At 37.2% G+C, this 17,815-nt stretch overlaps 1 protein-coding gene across 1 annotated transcript in view; it reads right to left on the bottom strand.

Annotated features, from left to right (window-relative positions):
• The window catches only part of HERC1 (HECT and RLD domain containing E3 ubiquitin protein ligase family member 1), a 219,402-nt gene that overhangs the window by 143,633 nt on the left and 57,954 nt on the right, over window positions 1-17,815 (bottom strand). The window contains exons 3-6 of the mRNA XM_008568860.1: window positions 16,423-17,378; window positions 6,461-6,556; window positions 1,595-1,789; window positions 474-785 (exon numbers count right to left, since the gene is read on the bottom strand). Coding sequence (XP_008567082.1) covers window positions 474-785; window positions 1,595-1,789; window positions 6,461-6,556; window positions 16,423-17,352 — 1,533 coding nt within the window. The 5' untranslated portion in view covers window positions 17,353-17,378. The remainder of the gene's footprint in view (window positions 1-473; window positions 786-1,594; window positions 1,790-6,460; window positions 6,557-16,422; window positions 17,379-17,815) is intronic.

Raw genomic sequence — 17,815 nt, 5'->3', positions numbered from 1 at the left:
CCTGCCCAAGTTAGTCTCTATTATATTACTCAACGTTTTCTTTAGTATTATCTAAAATTACTTTTTATGTTTGTTACCTTATTTATTATGTCTACTCTGAAGATTAAATCTCCATTAGAGCACAGACTTTTTCTGCCTTGTTCACTGATACATGTCTAGTGCCTAAAACACAGACTGACACTTGAAAGACATTAAATAAATATTTGTTGAATGAATTATTCTGTTTCCTTATCAGTGAAATGAGGATAATAACTACCTCACAAGAATAAGAATTATTTTTTATAAGAATTAAAACTGAAATAATATATGTAAAAGTGTTCTGTAAACTGTAAAGCAGACATACAAAAGATAAGCCAAAGGGGCAACTACAGGCAAGGGGCAACTACAGAAAGAGTACATTAGAATCTGAAAGACATTGTCAATTAGAACACCACTGCATCTAATTATTTTTAATACAAAAAGAAAGCACATACCTTTCCTTGCAGAGGGCCCTGAATAAGCTTGGGATATTTCTGTGTTGAACTATTTCCATGTCCCAGTTTCCCATAATCACCATCTCCCCAGCTGAAGACTTCTCCTTCAGTTGTAAAAGCTAAAGTGTGACCATCAGATCCTTTAGAAGATGAAACCTTTTTAATAGACCTGTGAGGCTCAAATGTTAACTTTTTTAAAGTAGACTGATTATTGGAATCTCCAAGGCCCAGTCTCCCATAGCTGCCTTTACCACAAGCTCTGACAGAACCATCTGTAGAAATGACAAAAGTGCAGTACTGCCCAGCTTCAATCTGTAAACAAAAAAGAGTCATGCTTCTATAAGAATCAAAGTATAAAAATAAAGGCCAGTTCTATCAAAGAGGCTCAAAGGAAGTCTTTTAAAGCAGAATATGGCACTATATCAAGATTAAGGAGTAAACAGAAAATTAAAACACTAACAGTCTTTTCATGCTGACTTTATCACTGAGCTCAAACTCATGCATATATTACCTTTTCAGGTTACCTATCAGATCATGAGTGAATGAAATGACAAAGTAAAATATTTTAACCTCCTGTTATAATTGGGGAAAGGCAACAAATAAAATGTTCCTATAAATTCCTTAGGGTCCATTATGGCAAGAACTATATAAAATAAATTCTAAACCCATTTGAAAAAATATATATTTTAATGAAAATAATAATGAAATAGACAGAAAGTTTTAGATTGGCTACGAATGTAAAAAAAAAAAAAAAGTAATAAGAAAATGAAATGCCAATCTGGCAAAGGGAAATTCCAATTTTTATTTAGTTTTGTTTGCCATTTGTGTTACATGTAATGGTAAAGTGTTGCCATTTATAATGCTTTTTAAAAAATCCAGATCCCAACTCAGTTTTGAAACTTGTAACTGCTATCAGGGATATGGGGGACTAAAAATGAATTTTTCTATTAAAATTAAAAAAAAAAAAAAAACTGATGTGGTATGGTTTAAAAACAGCGTAGACAAGAAACAACCAAGAACCTTCATTCATTTAAAAAATGCTCTTAACATTATTTGATATAAACGAGCTGAATATATATACCCCATTACCTACCAATTTGTAAGGTATATGGAGAACTTACGGTCTGAGCATCAGAGAAACTAGGAGCCAGTTTGGGTTGTAATATTTTCTCCTGTGTGCCTTCTACCAACTGATGACTGCTGTTGCTCCCCCAAACATAAACCTCACAGGTTTCCGAGACAATGGGAGTATCGCCAGTCTGAATACTATCTGGGCTAGCACATGTTCTTGAGTAATCAGAAGCCATTCTGCAAACCTATCAAAATTTAAAAATATGCAATAAATAATCAAGACATTTTTAGTCTAGATATATCCTATATATAGTCTCTGAAATTACCGTTGCCTTTTCTTCCAATATTCTCAACTGTTTAAATAACCTAAAAATAACTTATTTCTGCAAACCTATCAAAATTTAAAAATATGCAATAAATAATCAAGACATTTTTAGTCTAGACATATCCTATATATAGTCTCTGAAATTACTGTTGCCTTTTCTTCCAATATTCTCAACTGTTTAAATAACCTAAAAATAACTTACATCCAGTCTTAAATACAGATAGTTATTTACTCATGCTGTAAATTTTATTCACCACTAAAAGTGGCAAAAATGAATAGGGAGAGACACACAAGCCTTTTCTAACTAAAAATTTTATTACATACAACAGCATTATTGAAAAGCAAAGATTAAAAAACAAAGTAGAAAATAATACCATTGATAATCTTATCACCTTAGTAATAATAAATGTTATCTTTTTTATATTTGTCCTTCCAGAATTTTCATGTACATGATCTTTAACACAGTCACCACAGTAGATATATAAAAGTGGCAAATGATACAAAAGTCATGCAAAATTTTCCATGTCTACCTAGTCGTTGTGACCAAACAGATAATATTTCATCTAGTACAAAAATCACAATTTACTTAACCATTTTCCTTTAATATAACATTTAGATTCTTTCTACTTATTTGTTATATAGGCCATTTTTAAGAATATAGTTACTAAATTTTTTATTACTTCCTCAGTAGAGAACCTCAGAAGTAGGACTCTATAACCAAAAAAATGACAACAATCCTATGATTCTTGAAATATACCATACCAAATTGCTTTCCAAAACGGTGCTATAATATTATGTCACCAGCAATGTACTAAAGGAGGGCTGTCCTAAAAACAGTGAAGGCTCAGAGCAATTCAACACTCACATATATGTACATATATATAAAATAAAAGTCATGGCTTATTTACCATTTGTGTTTAATATAAATGGTAAAGTCTGTTGCCATTCAGTTTTTTAAAAATGCAGGCTCCCTGCTAAAAGCACAGGAGCCACGGTGGCCATGCCAGCTTCCCTACCCAAAGAACAGGCCTACATGAGTACTAGTCTCACTATATCCATACCAGTAATGGGTATTACGCTTTTAAACTTTTTTGCAAACTTAAGTGGGAAAAAAGGAAGATGCCATTATTTTAATTTCATATTTTCTTATTATCAGCAGAGCTAAAGTTGTTCCATCTATTTGTTTACCAAATTCTGTGAAGTGAACTAACTTCTGGCTCACTTATTTATTAGAGCTAATGGATTTTTTATTGACTTTTATGAACTCAATACAATAAACATATTAACTCTGTCTACAGCTATTGTCAATTTGTTGTCTGCCTTTTCGGTTTCTTTGGCTGCATCAAGCAAAACAATAAAAGAAGGATTTACTAAGTCAATATATTAGTTTGCAAGCACATTAAATATGAGCAGATAGTCATTTTACTCAAAACTTTCCAACAGTATCCAAAGCAACAGAATAACACGTATGTTAGACAAATATTTTCCAGTGAACATGAGGACAGTTCTAAGAACATATAAAATATATGTGAGTGAAAGCTGCCATTCTCTAATAAAAGATCTGAAATTTTGCTGGAGACAAAAGGAGGATGGTTGGGCCAAGAGAGCTAGAATTGTTCATGAAAGGTCTATTCCCATAATAGGATCTACAAGAGAAATGACAGTCCTCCCCACCCTCTCTCCTACACCCAAAAAGAGGAGGAAAGCAGAAAAAAATGTACTGATGGGGCTTAGGAAAGCATTTTTTTAAAACTGCAAGGTGGGTAGGATTCTGTGAAGATAAGAAGATGACAGCAACAACAGCAACATAGTTTTCTAAACACTCCAAATCACTGGAAAGCAAAACTCTAAATCCATGCTTAATATTTGGACCAAGCTAGGTGACAAGGTAGCCCCAACAACCCCAAGGTGGGGACAAACCACCAACAAACACAAAACCTGTATGGTAATGGCATCTGTGCAGTAAAAAGTAATGGAGTGACTGACAGAACTCAGAAGAGAAAACCTAAACTGCCAATCAGGTATTCACTAGAAAGAATAGTTAAGCAGTCTAAGAACAGCACTTGCACCTAGGAAGAGGTTTGCCTTTTTTGATAGCAAGTAAGTGGCAAGGACTCCATGATGCGAAGTTCTAAAGAAGTTTGAGTAATCTAGCTCTTGTGAACTCTTAAAATTGACCAACCAGGAATCCTTTCCAGGACAGAGCACCCACACTAAGGAGAAACTACTGAGAGTGGAATCAAAACTGAACAGGATAGGGACAACAAAGCAGAAAGATGGAGAAGGCCAAGACTGAAGTTGGGGAAGGAACAAGCTAAGAAACCACCATATATACATATATATGTGTGTGTGTATTTTTTAATATTACACAAAAACAACAGAGGGAGGGAGTCTACAGAGTAAGCAAAGCTATCTTCAATCCCAACCCATTCTAAAAGTTCAGGAAAACTAACTTTTTCCTCTTTTTTAATAAGCAACAGAAAAGTATTGAGGTCAAACCCCATATGAAGTCATTATAGGACAGAAAGGGCAAAGGAACAGAATAACATCCTTATAATAAAAGCATGCCAAAAGGAAACTGCCCACAAAATAGATCAAACTGTAACCTATTTCAAAACAAGCTATAACGGATTAAGAAAATGAAACAAAAAATGATAGAAAAACACAAATGTGAACAAGAAACCCTCAAAAATGAGGTGACATAATTCAAGAAAGAATTAGGAATAAAAGAAAAAAATCACTTCAGAAATAAAGATTAGAAGAAATCTAAGAGTACATAAACATAGTAGATAATGCTCTAAGAATAACAAAAGATGGGGAAAAAATACATTTTTAGAAATAAAAAAGAGGGCCGATCCCGTGGCGCACTCAGGAGAGTGCGGCGCTGGGAGCACAGCGACGCTCCCACAGCGGGTTCGGATCCTATATAGGACTGGCCGGTGCATTCACTGGCTGAGCGCGGTGCGGGCGACACCAAGCCAAGGGTTGCGATCCCCTTACCGGTCACGAAGAAGACAAAAAAAAAAAAGAAAGAAAAAAGAAACTAAACAAGATATAAAAACTATTCAAGAAAAAGTAACAAATACTAGTTAGGCAAAGATGCAAACATACAGATGATGGAGTTCCTAAAGAAGGGAACCAAATAAAAGAAACAAAAATAATACTAGAAACTATAATTTAGGGACATTATCCTGAAATGAAAAATATTTGAAGAGCCAAGGGTAGCCCCCTCTGCCCAGAAGCAGGCCAGAGAGCATGCCTGGGGTCCTAAGGCAGGAGCCAAGGGCAGTCCCCTCCACCCAGAAGCAGGCAAAACAGCATGCCCAGGATTCTAAGGCAGGAGCCGACGGCAGCATCCCCTGCCCAGAAGCAGGACATAGAGCCTGCCAAAAACACCACTTCCACATGGGTAGCCCACCACAGCCACCACCAACCACCAAGCTTCACCTAAATGTGATGTTTATTATTGCTTCAATTTTAGCAGAATTCACGTTAATCTGATAGGAGTAGGACATAGAGCCTGCCAAAAACACCACTTCCACATGGGTAGCCCACCACAGCCACCACCAAGCTTCACCTAAATGTGATGTTTATTATTGCTTCAATTTTAGCAGAATTCACGTTAATCTGATAGGAGTATTTTTCAAACTGATGTCTTATCCTTTTTAATGCTTCAAACTATGTTCTGTTCAGACATGTTATATAACAAGTTAACCTGAGTTTATTTTGGTGCAAAAAAATTTGCAATCCATGCATAGTTTTTCATAATACGCATTTCCTGTAAACTTTTGAAGACCCCTCATGTATAGTTTTGCCGAAAAAATCAAATATGACTTTGACTAAGCCTCTGGATCCAGCTGCCAATTTGCAGGAAATAGAGGACAATGAAACATATTGAACTGCATCACGAGTAACCAATCAGCAAAATCCAGACTGTGGAAAATTCTATAGCCTAAAAAGCCTAGGCTCCTGAACAAATACATTGAAGAAAAAGAAAAAAAAATGGAGGGGGAACCTGTAGATTAAGAGATTTTAAAAAACTTTACTCTCCTTTTTTTTAATGGGCAAGACTGAACTATAGTATATAGGGATGCACACCCGGATGACACAACTATAAGGAGATTCAAGGAAGAAATTATTACACTAAAAGTTGGTATAGTGTGGTTATTTTGGGGAGGAGGAAAGAGGTTATGACCAAGACATGAAAGGGCTTCTGCAGAGGCTGGCAAAATTCTATTTCTTTACCTGTGTACAGATTAGAAGGGGATTTATTTTATAATAATTCATTAAGCCATACATTTGTTTGTATGTCTTTCTGTATCTGTTTTACTTACTAATAAAAACTTTTTACAATTAAAGTTACTGGCACAAGATACAAAATTCAAAATGAATAAAAGGGTATACATTGAAAAGTATGTCTCCTTCCCACCACAAGCCCTAGACGTCCCAGCTCCATTCTCTGGTGCCACTGGTGCCACCTTCTTTTGTAGCCTTTCCAGAGACTGAATGGATTATTTTAAAAGGATAAATACATACCACAGCATTTTAATACAAAGTCATTTTTAATGCAAAAGCCATGATTATTACATACCTCTTCAAAGAGACATAATGCTGCCTCATAGAGCGAGCACAAGCCATCAGATGTTCTGGTTGGTTCTCTCCACTGACTCCGATCAGCAGATGAACCCTTTTAATTAAAACATTGTGGGATACAATATGGGAAGAAGAGAGACATATGTATTAAAATCACTTAAATAGTCAACAAAAACAACATCTATTTGAAAAACTGTTTAAATGATTATGTGCACTGACACCAAATCCTAACATTAAGTTATGAAACCAACTTTTACACAGAAAATGTTATAAAAGACCTGGCTATTGAATCAAAGGGAAGTTAAACACCAACCTCATAAATTACCTTATTAAATAGTGATTTGTTCCAAAGTCACAGGGCTCCGAAAATAGTCAAGGAGGTGGAATTTTGCCAGTTACCCACTCTTTGGATGGCCAATATCCAATAAATGGGGTCCCAGGAAATACTCTACTCCTAGAACTGTTTTGCCCACCTTCCCCCAAAGATACAGGCAAGCAGAATATAACCAACCTTACTCTGAACAGAGCAGCAGAAAGTCTGTACTTCTCCTCTCAGCTTCAGCACAACCAAGGTCCCAGAAAGTCAGTTCATGTAGCTCCCCATCTACACTAGCAACAAAGCATCTTTTTCCTAGCATAGCTAAGGAATCACAGCACTGCTCTGGGACTCAAATGGGAGAGATTATCTCACTGAAAAATGATAAATTAGAATGTGAACTCGATATCCATCGCCCCTCAAATTTCCATATCCTTAAATCTTTAGACCACAAATGCCAAGTTCTTTCTATGATCTATCAATCCTATAATTGTGAAATTTTCATTGATGGCTTTATTTCAAAGGATATTGTATTGAAAAAATACTTATATTCTAGATGATCATTTGGCAGATGTACCATAGAAAAGTATATCCCCTACTGTAGAGGGAAGGTTCTATTCAATGCTAAGATTTCATGATTTTATCAATTCAAACTGATTCCTAAGTAATGAATGAAATGAATATTTTTGACCAAATATAAAATCCCAATGTGTCTTCAAACAAGATGCCTACAGTATTTAAATCTAGCTTTTATACTAATAAAGTTTAGAATCTTTTTTTTTTTTTTTTTTTTTTTTTTTTTTTTTTGTGTTTGGAACGGATCGCAACCCCCAGTGTCCCACCCGTACCCGACCGGGACCTGCAACGGGATCGCAAACCTCGGTGCTGCGCCCGCACCTCGCTCAGCCAGTGAGCGGGAACCGGTCTGTATGTGGGATCCGAACCCTCGGCGGGAGTGCTGCCGCCCCAAGTTTAGAATCTTTTAAGTTTCATGATACACTAAAGTTTTGCAGGTTTTTAAAAATTTGTTATATATATTCATCTGCCCTCTTTGTATTGCACCAAGAAAATAAAATAATGGTGAAATTTTTATCAATCTGTATCTATCAGGAAGATACACAATAAATAACACTTTTAAATAAAAATAGTAAATATTCAGCTACCCTCAAATCACTCAAATATGAACCATTTGGAGAGTTCTCCAAGTAGTTGAATATTATGTGGCAGAACTTTTGACATCTGACAAGTTCCCCTCTGCCTTCAAAAGCTCCCTCAAAAGTCCAGGTGAATAACTAGCCTTTCACACCACTCTCCGCATCCCAGCAAAGCTGCAGAAAAGTTCAATCTTCTGTCTCTTCACAGATAGCTCCTTTTTCATTTTCTCTAGGGTCATTATAAATTTAAAATGTAAAGCTTCCTGTTGTCATGGTCTCCATTATCCCCAACCCCATCACTAATTGCTATTCTTAATTATCCTCTTCCACTTACTTCACTAGTCTCCCACTTCTCAGATAGCTTTCAATAAACATTATACCAGAAGTGGGAAAGGCGGAGGGAGCAGGGGGTAAGGGAAGAATTGGTAAAGGGCCACAAAAAATGTTTACATTGTGTAATGTTGAATATACTAATTATCCTGATTTGAATATCACATACTGCACACAAGTATTGATATTTAACTCTGTACCCCACAGATACATACTATCAACTATGTTACAATTAAAAATAAATAAATAAATAAATAAACATCACAGATAATCAGTCTTCCAATCATAGCACATGGCTAATCATCTTTAGATCTTTGAATCTACTTGGCTATTTTATTGCTGGGTCATCAGAAGCTAACCTTCTAATGCCATGTCAGTTTTTCTTTTTAATTGTTTAGGGTGGTACTTCTCAAATTTTAATGTGGACATGAATTACCTGGCAATCTTGTTAAAATATGGATTCTGACTCACTAAGCTTAGATGCAGCCCGAGATTCTGCATTTCTAACAAGTCCTAGGTGATGCCAGTGCTGCTGTCTGAGGCTCACATTTTGAGTAGTAAGGTTTTAGGGTCCAGACTTGTAGGTCTGAAATCATCTCAGTAGCTGAATGTTCAAAAATAAGTAGTCCCTAGAAATACAACGTGCTGCTAAACTTCAGCACAACCTCTCCAAATGCCATAATTACCTGTGTAGCAATTCTAGGAAAAACACAATTGTAATCTGTGGCTCCATTATTTAAATACCACCTTTAGTGACCACCAAATCAAAAGTAGATTGAGGAGAAGACTGTTGTACCTTTCTAGGAGCTGGCCTAGGGCCATCATGGTCCCTCTTTTATGTCTTTTACAATATGGAGGAAAATGTTGAAAACAGCATAAAGTTTTCAGTGACAGACCTGGGTTTAAATCTAGACTCCATCACCTAATGGCTGTGTGACTGAAGGGTAAATTTCCCCATATTTAGGCAGAAAATTATTATACTTAGGACTATTGGGAGGAGTAACTGAAATTATGTATAAAATATGCCTAGCAGAGTTCCTAATACATAGTAAGATCTCACAACTGGTAGCAATAATCATCATTTTGCATTATTTACATTGAGAAAGAAGAGAAAATAAAGGGAGCTTTTAATAAATTCTTGCTAAGTTTAAAAATATCAAACCAATAACACATCCTGCAAATGCTGTCTGTAATAACTATAACTGATTTCTTTTTTTTTCCCAAAAAAGTCAACTGTTGAGGATGACACTATCCTAGCTTCAGTCAGTTAGGATTAAGGACAACTAAAACACATATGGATTGAATTGTGTTCCTCCCCATGTTTCGTGTATTAGAAGCTTGATTCCCCACTGTGAGTTTTAAGAGGGTGGGAATCCTATTTTGGTAATTGAAAGGTGGGGGCCTCAAAGATGTGATTGGATATAAGGAGTATACCTTTGTGAATGGATTGATCTGCTTGGAATAATGCGACTGGTTCTGGTGGCTTTAAGAGGAGAGTGACTGAGGAGGTTACTCTCTCTGCTTCCACCATCTCACAGTGTGATACCCTGTGTTGTCGAAGCCACCACCAAGGAAGATCCTCACCAGATGTGTTCCCTGGACTTTGGACTTCCTAGCCTCCGAAACTGTAAGCAATAAATTTCATTTTCTTTACAAATCACCCAGTTCCAGGTATTTTATTATAAGCAACAGAAACAGACTAATACAAAAACCCATTCTACACAGAATTCTTAGTGCATTGTGTAAACATACTGCGTAATAAAAAAAGAGCTAAAGCTTGGCATTTCTAAAGAAATTAAATTTTGGAAAGTATAGCCCATTAAATGTATAATTTCATACACTCTTAATACATGATAGGAAGTTCAATGGTTCAAAAATAAAGTGGAAATTAAAATAACATACATTTGTAAATTCATTTGATTACTTCCTCTTAAATATCTACCATCCAAAATAATGTGATACCTTCCCCGCCCCCCGCCAAGCTTGTCTAAGATATTCAGACAAGGACATAAGGCTGGATAGAGTATATTTCCTTATGTTCTGGCTATCTAGTTTTACTCAAAATTGCTTCAATGACTCTGCAATGCCTATGAGATCAAGATCCCAAACCAAAGCATGGGATACAGGGCTTGCAGCCTCATCTCATCCCAGTCCACCCCATAAATCACCCCATAAATCCAGGGGCTTGTTCTCCCACATACCTAGGTCACTTTGTGAATTTTGATCGTCTTATCTGAAAACTTCTCCAGGCAAACTCCTCCTACTTTTCAACTAAATTGGGGGTCCTTTGTCCATAAGGCATTTTCTGCCTCTTCTTTAGCCCTCTTCTTGTGTCCCATTCCTCCCAGTGCAAATCTCTTCTACAAACCATTATCATTAATTTGAAATATCTGTGCATACTTCTTTCATTAAAATATGAGCTGCCTAAAGGTATGGATGCTACAATCCTTATTCATCTTTTTAACCCAGTACCTAACAATAATCTGGCACACAGTACTTAGTAGACACCTAGTGGCATCAAAGACCAAAGGGGTTTATATTGTTACTTATTTTTTAGAATTTGAACATGTACACTGATATTTCCCTACTCATTTAAATATAAGTTAACAAGTATGTTCTGTGCTCCCATTCAAACACAATTAATTACATGTGTGTGGGTAATGGAGCCTAAGATATTTTTGTTAGGCCTTGAGCCAGGTGCTCAATCAATGGCTATGTGTTTCTCCTTCTAACTTCCAGCTTGAGGATAAGTTCTATCCCGGGTAAGACAGGGAGGATCAGGTCGGCTGGGGTCTAGTGTACCAGGAGAAGGATATACATATTTCCTGAGTTCTCAGACAACACAGTAACGTGTAAGAAACAAGAGCATCAAGAGACCAAAAGCATCAGACTATCACTTACTGTGCAAGGAGGAACAACAAAAAAAAATTCAATTAAACCACTACTCCTTTCCCCTAAAACTAATCTGAGATTTAATTAAAATTCAGTCTAACGTCTGCCTGAGGTGACTCTGAGACAGCCAAACTAAAAGTCAAACACAGAAGATTCTTCCCCAGAGTAGATCCAGAATTCTGAAGAAAGCAATGTAGTTTTCTTGGGCACCCTTGTCCCAATAAGGAGCTATGAGAGAAGGAGGGAGGTGCCTCCTGACTAGGTGTACTTGGTATTTTGTCTGGGAATGAGAGGCCAAGTGGAGAGAAAACCAGAAATTCAGCAATAAAATAAATGTATTATATTTTATATCTACTTTAAGGTAGGCCTTCATGGAAAGAAACTGATTTAACATAAACAGGTAAAAACTGCATATAGTAGTCAGAAAATACATGGACTTTGCAGACAGACTCAGGATTTTAAGAATTACTTAATGCAGCATCTGGTCTATAAAGGGCTTAAATGAAGAGTCCATGTTATATTTTCTGCTCTTTTGCAATTGATGTGTAAATTCAGACTAATTGCCACAGTTGCTTCATCTTTAAGATAAGGGTAAATAATGCCTACCTCACAGATTAACATGATAATAGAATGAGATAATACAAGTAAAGACCTGTTGGGTAGCAGGCATTCAACAACTTCCTCCCTTACTCCTGGTGTTGGGGAGCAGTAAACAAAAGAAGCCAAAAAATGAATGGGATGAGATATTATAGGTTAATTAAATGAAAAATAAAACACACTGTATATGAAGATAAATATATTTATTGTAGAGATTTCTTAAGCTTGTAGGGCCAATTTAAACTATCAGTCAATTAGTAAATATGCATACAAGCCTATTTCAAACATGCTAAAAGACAATGAAGTTAAACAGATACTGAAGAAAGAAGTCTAGTTTCCTGGGACACCCTCTTCCCACTAAGGAGCAATATTGTATGATAAGTCCTTAGAGGGTAAGGTGGAGAGGAAACCTCTGACTCAACATATCTAGCATTTTGTTCAGGAAGGAAGTACACTATAAGCAAGAAAATAATCATATACCTAAACTGTGCAATAATTAATATATTTTCTTTGTAACAAAAGCAATACAAAAGAAATAGTCTGTATAAGGAGGAATTAAGTGACTTGTCATAGAAATTAACATGTGACCATGAATAGATAAATTAGTTTAGATCATTAAATGACATTACAAATTTGAAAGCAGTGTAAAGAAAGAATGTTTTAAGAATCTGAAAACAGAAGTTGGCCAAGTTAGCTCACTCGGAAAGCATTAAGAATCTGAAAACAGAAGTTGGCCAAGTTAGCTCACTTGATTAGAGTGCAGCCTTACCACTAAGGGCATGGGTTTGGATCCCCATAACTGGCCAGCCCCCTCCCCAAAAAAAAGGCCTTAGAGATACAGTGATCACAGAAAAAGAATCAGAAAACAATATTAGAAAAATATGCAAGTAAGAGGATTTAAATATTGAATAAGAAAACACAAAGGGGACACATTGCTTCCCACAGCTGCCCCCTGAAGTCTTCCCTACTTAAATCATTGCATCCCTGGGCACTAGGTTTTCACTTCAGGTGAAGATCACAGGGACCCATGTCAACATTCCATATCCCAAACTGCATGGTTTTTTTTTGTCTTATTTTTATTTAACATTAAGAAATTCAAAAAGAAACAACAATCACAATAATATGTCAAACTTTCAGAATGAGAGAACAGAACTGTGGTTACTAAAAGTGGGGGGAAGGGATTGAGAAATTCGTTAATGGATACAAAGAATGATTACATATTGTCATGATGAATAGCTTGACTATCCTGATTTGACCATCACATATTGTACACAAGTAACGATAGTCAACTTTGTAACCCACAAATATGTATAATCAATTATGTTTCAATTTTTAAAAAGTTTTTATGAATTAACCATGTGATCCAGCAATTTCATTTCTGGATACATACTCAAAAGAACCGAAAGCAGGGTCTTGAAGAGATATTTGCACTCATGTTGACAGCAGCATCATTCACAATAGCCAAGAGATGGAAGCAACTCAAGTGTCCATTGTTAGATGAATGGATAAGCAAAATGTGGTTCACGCACACAATGGAATATTAGCCATGAAAAGGAAGGAAATTCTGACACATGCTACAGTGTGCATGACCCTTGAAGACACTGTGCTCAAAGAAGTAAGCCAGTCACAAAAGGTCAAGTACTGTATGAATCCACTCATAGGAGGCCCCTAGAGTAGTTAAATACATAGAGAGAGAAAGTAGAATGGTGGCTGCCAGGGGCTGGGGGAGGAGGATGGGGAGTTAGTGTTTAATGGGGACAGAGTTTCAGTTTGGGAAGATGAGAATGTTCTGGAGATAGATGGTGGTGATTGTTGGGAAAATAGAATGGGCCCTCCGCTCGGGTCCCGTTGGGTGTGGTTTAGCACATCCACTGTAAGCAAATTGCGTGTGCGTGCGTGTGCGTGCGTGTGTGTGTGTGTGTGTGTGGAGTTAGTGTGCATGCATGCCAATGTATCTTTTTAGTTTTGTTGCTATTCTTGTGTTCTTCCTGAGAGACAGAGAGGGAGAGAGGAGTTTTAGTGAAGCAGGCGGGCAGGCATCTGCCTCAGGCATCTACCTGGCACAGCCATGCCTTCCAACCGGCTTCTAATGACCTTTTGGCCAGTTACCTAGCTCATAGACCTGCATGAAGGGGTCTGGTGACCCAGCCTGGTGTGTGAAGGGTTTGTGACGCAGTCTGGACAATGGGCTTGAAGGGTCTGTGGGCTCCAGACCCAGCCTTAGCTCAACAGTCAGCCCAGTCGGTGTAGGATTACCAGCAGGTAAAAGATCCCGACAACTGGTGTGGTCGCCTAGCATTACAATTGGTGTCACAAACAGGATTAAGAGCACCACCATTGACACTGTGAGCAGGATTCCAGACAGTAGCCTTAGCAGACCGCCACAGTGATGGTTGCACAACAGTGTGAATGTGCTTAATGCCCCTGAACTGTGTACTTAAAATTAGTTAACATGGTAAGTTTTATGTTATGTATATTTTACCATAATTAAAAAGCATATAGAAAAAAAACCAGAAATTCAAATTATCATAGATCTTATGACCTAAAATCTCCAAGTACTTATTTACAACAAAATTGTAAAAAATGACCCAATATTTATCATTCAGTTCACAAACGCAAAGCATAAACCAACTAAAAATTTAAATGCCTCTAGTTTGAAGATAAATTCAACATAACTGTTTTTTTATAAAACATTTCTATCAATCCAAAAGCTTTTTTACTTGCTTGGGGGGGAAAAAGACTTGAAATATACATACATAATTTACAAGTGGCATTTTTAGTTATTTAAACTAAATACATTTGTTAGTTGATATCTGATAACAAAGGACACCAAAAAGACTGATCAATGTAACCCAACTGAAACTAAGGCAGCTTATAAGTTTTTGAGACTTAATATTCTAAATTTTTACTTTAACATTCCAATTTTTATTCTAGGTTTTCACAAAGGTATTACATTTGAGTCTTAAAAAAAAAATTTTTTTTTAAATTGATCATAGTACACTATATTTTGTTTGTTCTTTGTTTTGCCTTTTGGGGTTTTTTGTTTGTTTTTTGACAGCTGGCCAGTACGAGGATTATTATTGTTTATTCTTTAATATGGTATCCAAGGTTATGATAGTCAAGCAATTAATTTCCTTTACCAACTCTTTTTTTTTTTTTCCTTTTTGTCTTTTTTCGTGACCGGTAATGGGACCCAACCCTCAGTGTCGCGCCCGTACCGTGACCGGCAACGGGATCGCAACCCTCAGTGTCGCGCCCGCACCACGCTCAACCAGTGAGCGGACTGGTCTCTATATGGGATCCAAACCCTCGGCGGGAGTGCCACCGCACTCCCAAGCGCCGCACTCTACCGAGTGCGCCACCAGGCCAGCCCTTTACCAACTCTTTTTACAGATCTTTGCTTAACTCATTACTTCTCTTTATTCAGGTCTCTGCTCAAATGTCACAACTCAGAGAGATCCTCTCCTGATCATATCAATTAAAATCGCACGCTTTTCACCTCCCAACCTCTGCCCTGAGTCTATCACTCTCTATTCCCTCCCTCTCCGTTCCTGTTCTTCTTAGAACTTCTCACTACCTGAAATTATATATTTATTATCTGAGTCCCCTAGTAGGCTGTTAGCTCCATGGAAGCAGACACTGTATCCCCAGGGCCTAAAATAATACTTGGCATATAGTAAATGCTTGATAAAAATTGGGAAGCATGGAAATTAGAGATTTTTACAAAAGACCCCCACACTCATGAGTTTACTAAAACACAAAGTTAGATAAATTTCCTAAGTTCACCCAAGAGGCCATAAAACTAAAACTACAAACCTGACTCTTGATCCTATGTCCTTAACACTGTACTATTCAGACTGTCCCTGTACAAAAGTTTCTTGAATCAAAATATATAAAATATTTAATTAACCTAACAATCACCAGAAGAACTCTCAAATCATTGACTATTTCGGTGGGAGTGCCACCGCACTCCCAAGCGCCGCACTCTACCGAGTGCGCCACCAGGCCAGCCCTTTACCAACTCTTTTTACAGATCTTTGCTTAACTCATTACTTCTCTTTATTCAGGTCTCTGCTCAAATGTCACAACTCAGAGAGATCCTCTCCTGATCATATCAATTAAAATCGCACGCTTTTCACCTCCCAACCTCTGCCCTGAGTCTATCACTCTCTATTCCCTCCCTCTCCGTTCCTGTTCTTCTTAGAACTTCTCACTACCTGAAATTATATATTTATTATCTGAGTCCCCTAGTAGGCTGTTAGCTCCATGGAAGCAGACACTGTATCCCCAGGGCCTAAAATAATACTTGGCATATAGTAAATGCTTGATAAAAATTGGGAAGCATGGAAATTAGAGATTTTTACAAAAGACCCCCACACTCATGAGTTTACTAAAACACAAAGTTAGATAAATTTCCTAAGTTCACCCAAGAGGCCATAAAACTAAAACTACAAACCTGACTCTTGATCCTATGTCCTTAACACTGTACTATTCAGACTGTCCCTGTACAAAAGTTTCTTGAATCAAAATATATAAAATATTTAATTAACCTAACAATCACCAGAAGAACTCTCAAATCATTGACTATTACTACCAATTCATTAAAAGCTGGGTTGATATTTCCAAAAATTTTTAATTACAAATTTTAAAGTTGAGATTTATAGTACATACCAAGGAACGCCTCATCTGCATTAATATAGTCATAAAGCAGTCAAAGCTGATCATTCCTTCCTGGCTTGATAGTAGTTTGCTTTTCTCCATGGTATTTACAACAGCTGAAGCCCCCAAAGCCATTTCTATCCATTCAAGGAGATACCGCAAAGAGCCTCGCTGAGCTGCTAAACCAAGCAGCAACTCAGAAGCTAATCTACGACCTAAAGTGTCTGCTCCAGAATTAGGAATAGTTACTCCTTTAAGAAACGTTGTTACTTGTGATAAACAGTCTAAACCCATAGGAGGAATCTTGCTTTCATTTGCTAAAGATAATGGTGGCAAAGAGCTCACGACTTCAATTGCAGTATGAATAACATCGTTGCAAAGACTGAGACCAGGTCCTGACACAGGCATCATCCAACTTTGTCTTAGAAGTGCAAATAATAAACTTAGACCAGTTCGAACACCCATTTCTATAAGTGCATCAGTGCTTGACCGGGGACGTTCACTAACAGAATGGACATCTGCTGAACCAGAATTGCTCTCTGGAGAATGCTGCTGCTGTTTCACTTTGCCTTTGTCGTGGTATTTATTTGAAAGTGCATAAAAGACACGTTGGAGTACAAGCAGTCGTTTTCGAAGTGCCCCAGCAAATGGGGAATCTGAACATACCATCTTTGCTAGTGCTAACTGGCTGCTAAGAAGGGCATCCAAATAGTGGTCCTGCTCATCACTTGAAAGAGACTCACGTTCAAAGTCTGGCAATTGTGGTCCTTTAAGGCATAAAACTTGTTGAGGCAAAGGTACTACTTCCTTATTGCTGACCAGTTTAGAATAAAGAACAGCAACTCCCTCTCTTGTAGCAATAGATTCACTGTCCTCTGTAATCCAAGAGCTATTCAGGTGTTCAAGCCATTTCAGTTTCACTGGTGGAACCATAGTTGCCATGTTGATTTATTCTTCAGCCATTAGTTCTGTAATGTGAGAAGAGAAAACAGTAAAAAACTTAAATGGATGACTCATAAAATGTTTCTAAACTTCCATCTTACGTTACAATAAATTATTTCAAACTGGTGAAATGCAAATGAAGTCTGGAGTTTAGTTCATGGTACTATATACCATGTTAGTATTTTAGCTTTGATAAATGTACTGTGGTTATATAATACATTAACATTAGGGGGAAATGGGGGGAGGGTATATGGGAACTCTGTACCATCTTTACAACTTTTCTGCAAATCTAAAATTCCAAAATAAAAAGTTTATTTTAAAAAATAGTGATTTCTGGGGCCGGCCCGGTGGCGCACTGCTACAGTGCGCCGCTTGGGAAGCACAGCGGCGCTCCCGCCGAGGGTTCGGATCCCACATACAGACTGGTTCCCGATCACTGGGTGGGCGGGGGGCGGCCGCCACC

This window comes from Galeopterus variegatus, unplaced genomic scaffold (assembly GCF_000696425.1).
Source record: "Galeopterus variegatus unplaced genomic scaffold, G_variegatus-3.0.2 Scaffold448, whole genome shotgun sequence".
Classification (NCBI taxonomy): Eukaryota; Metazoa; Chordata; class Mammalia; order Dermoptera; family Cynocephalidae; genus Galeopterus; species Galeopterus variegatus.
The sequence above is the reverse complement of the archived record's forward strand: the minus strand, read 5'-3'. Positions and strand labels throughout refer to the sequence as shown.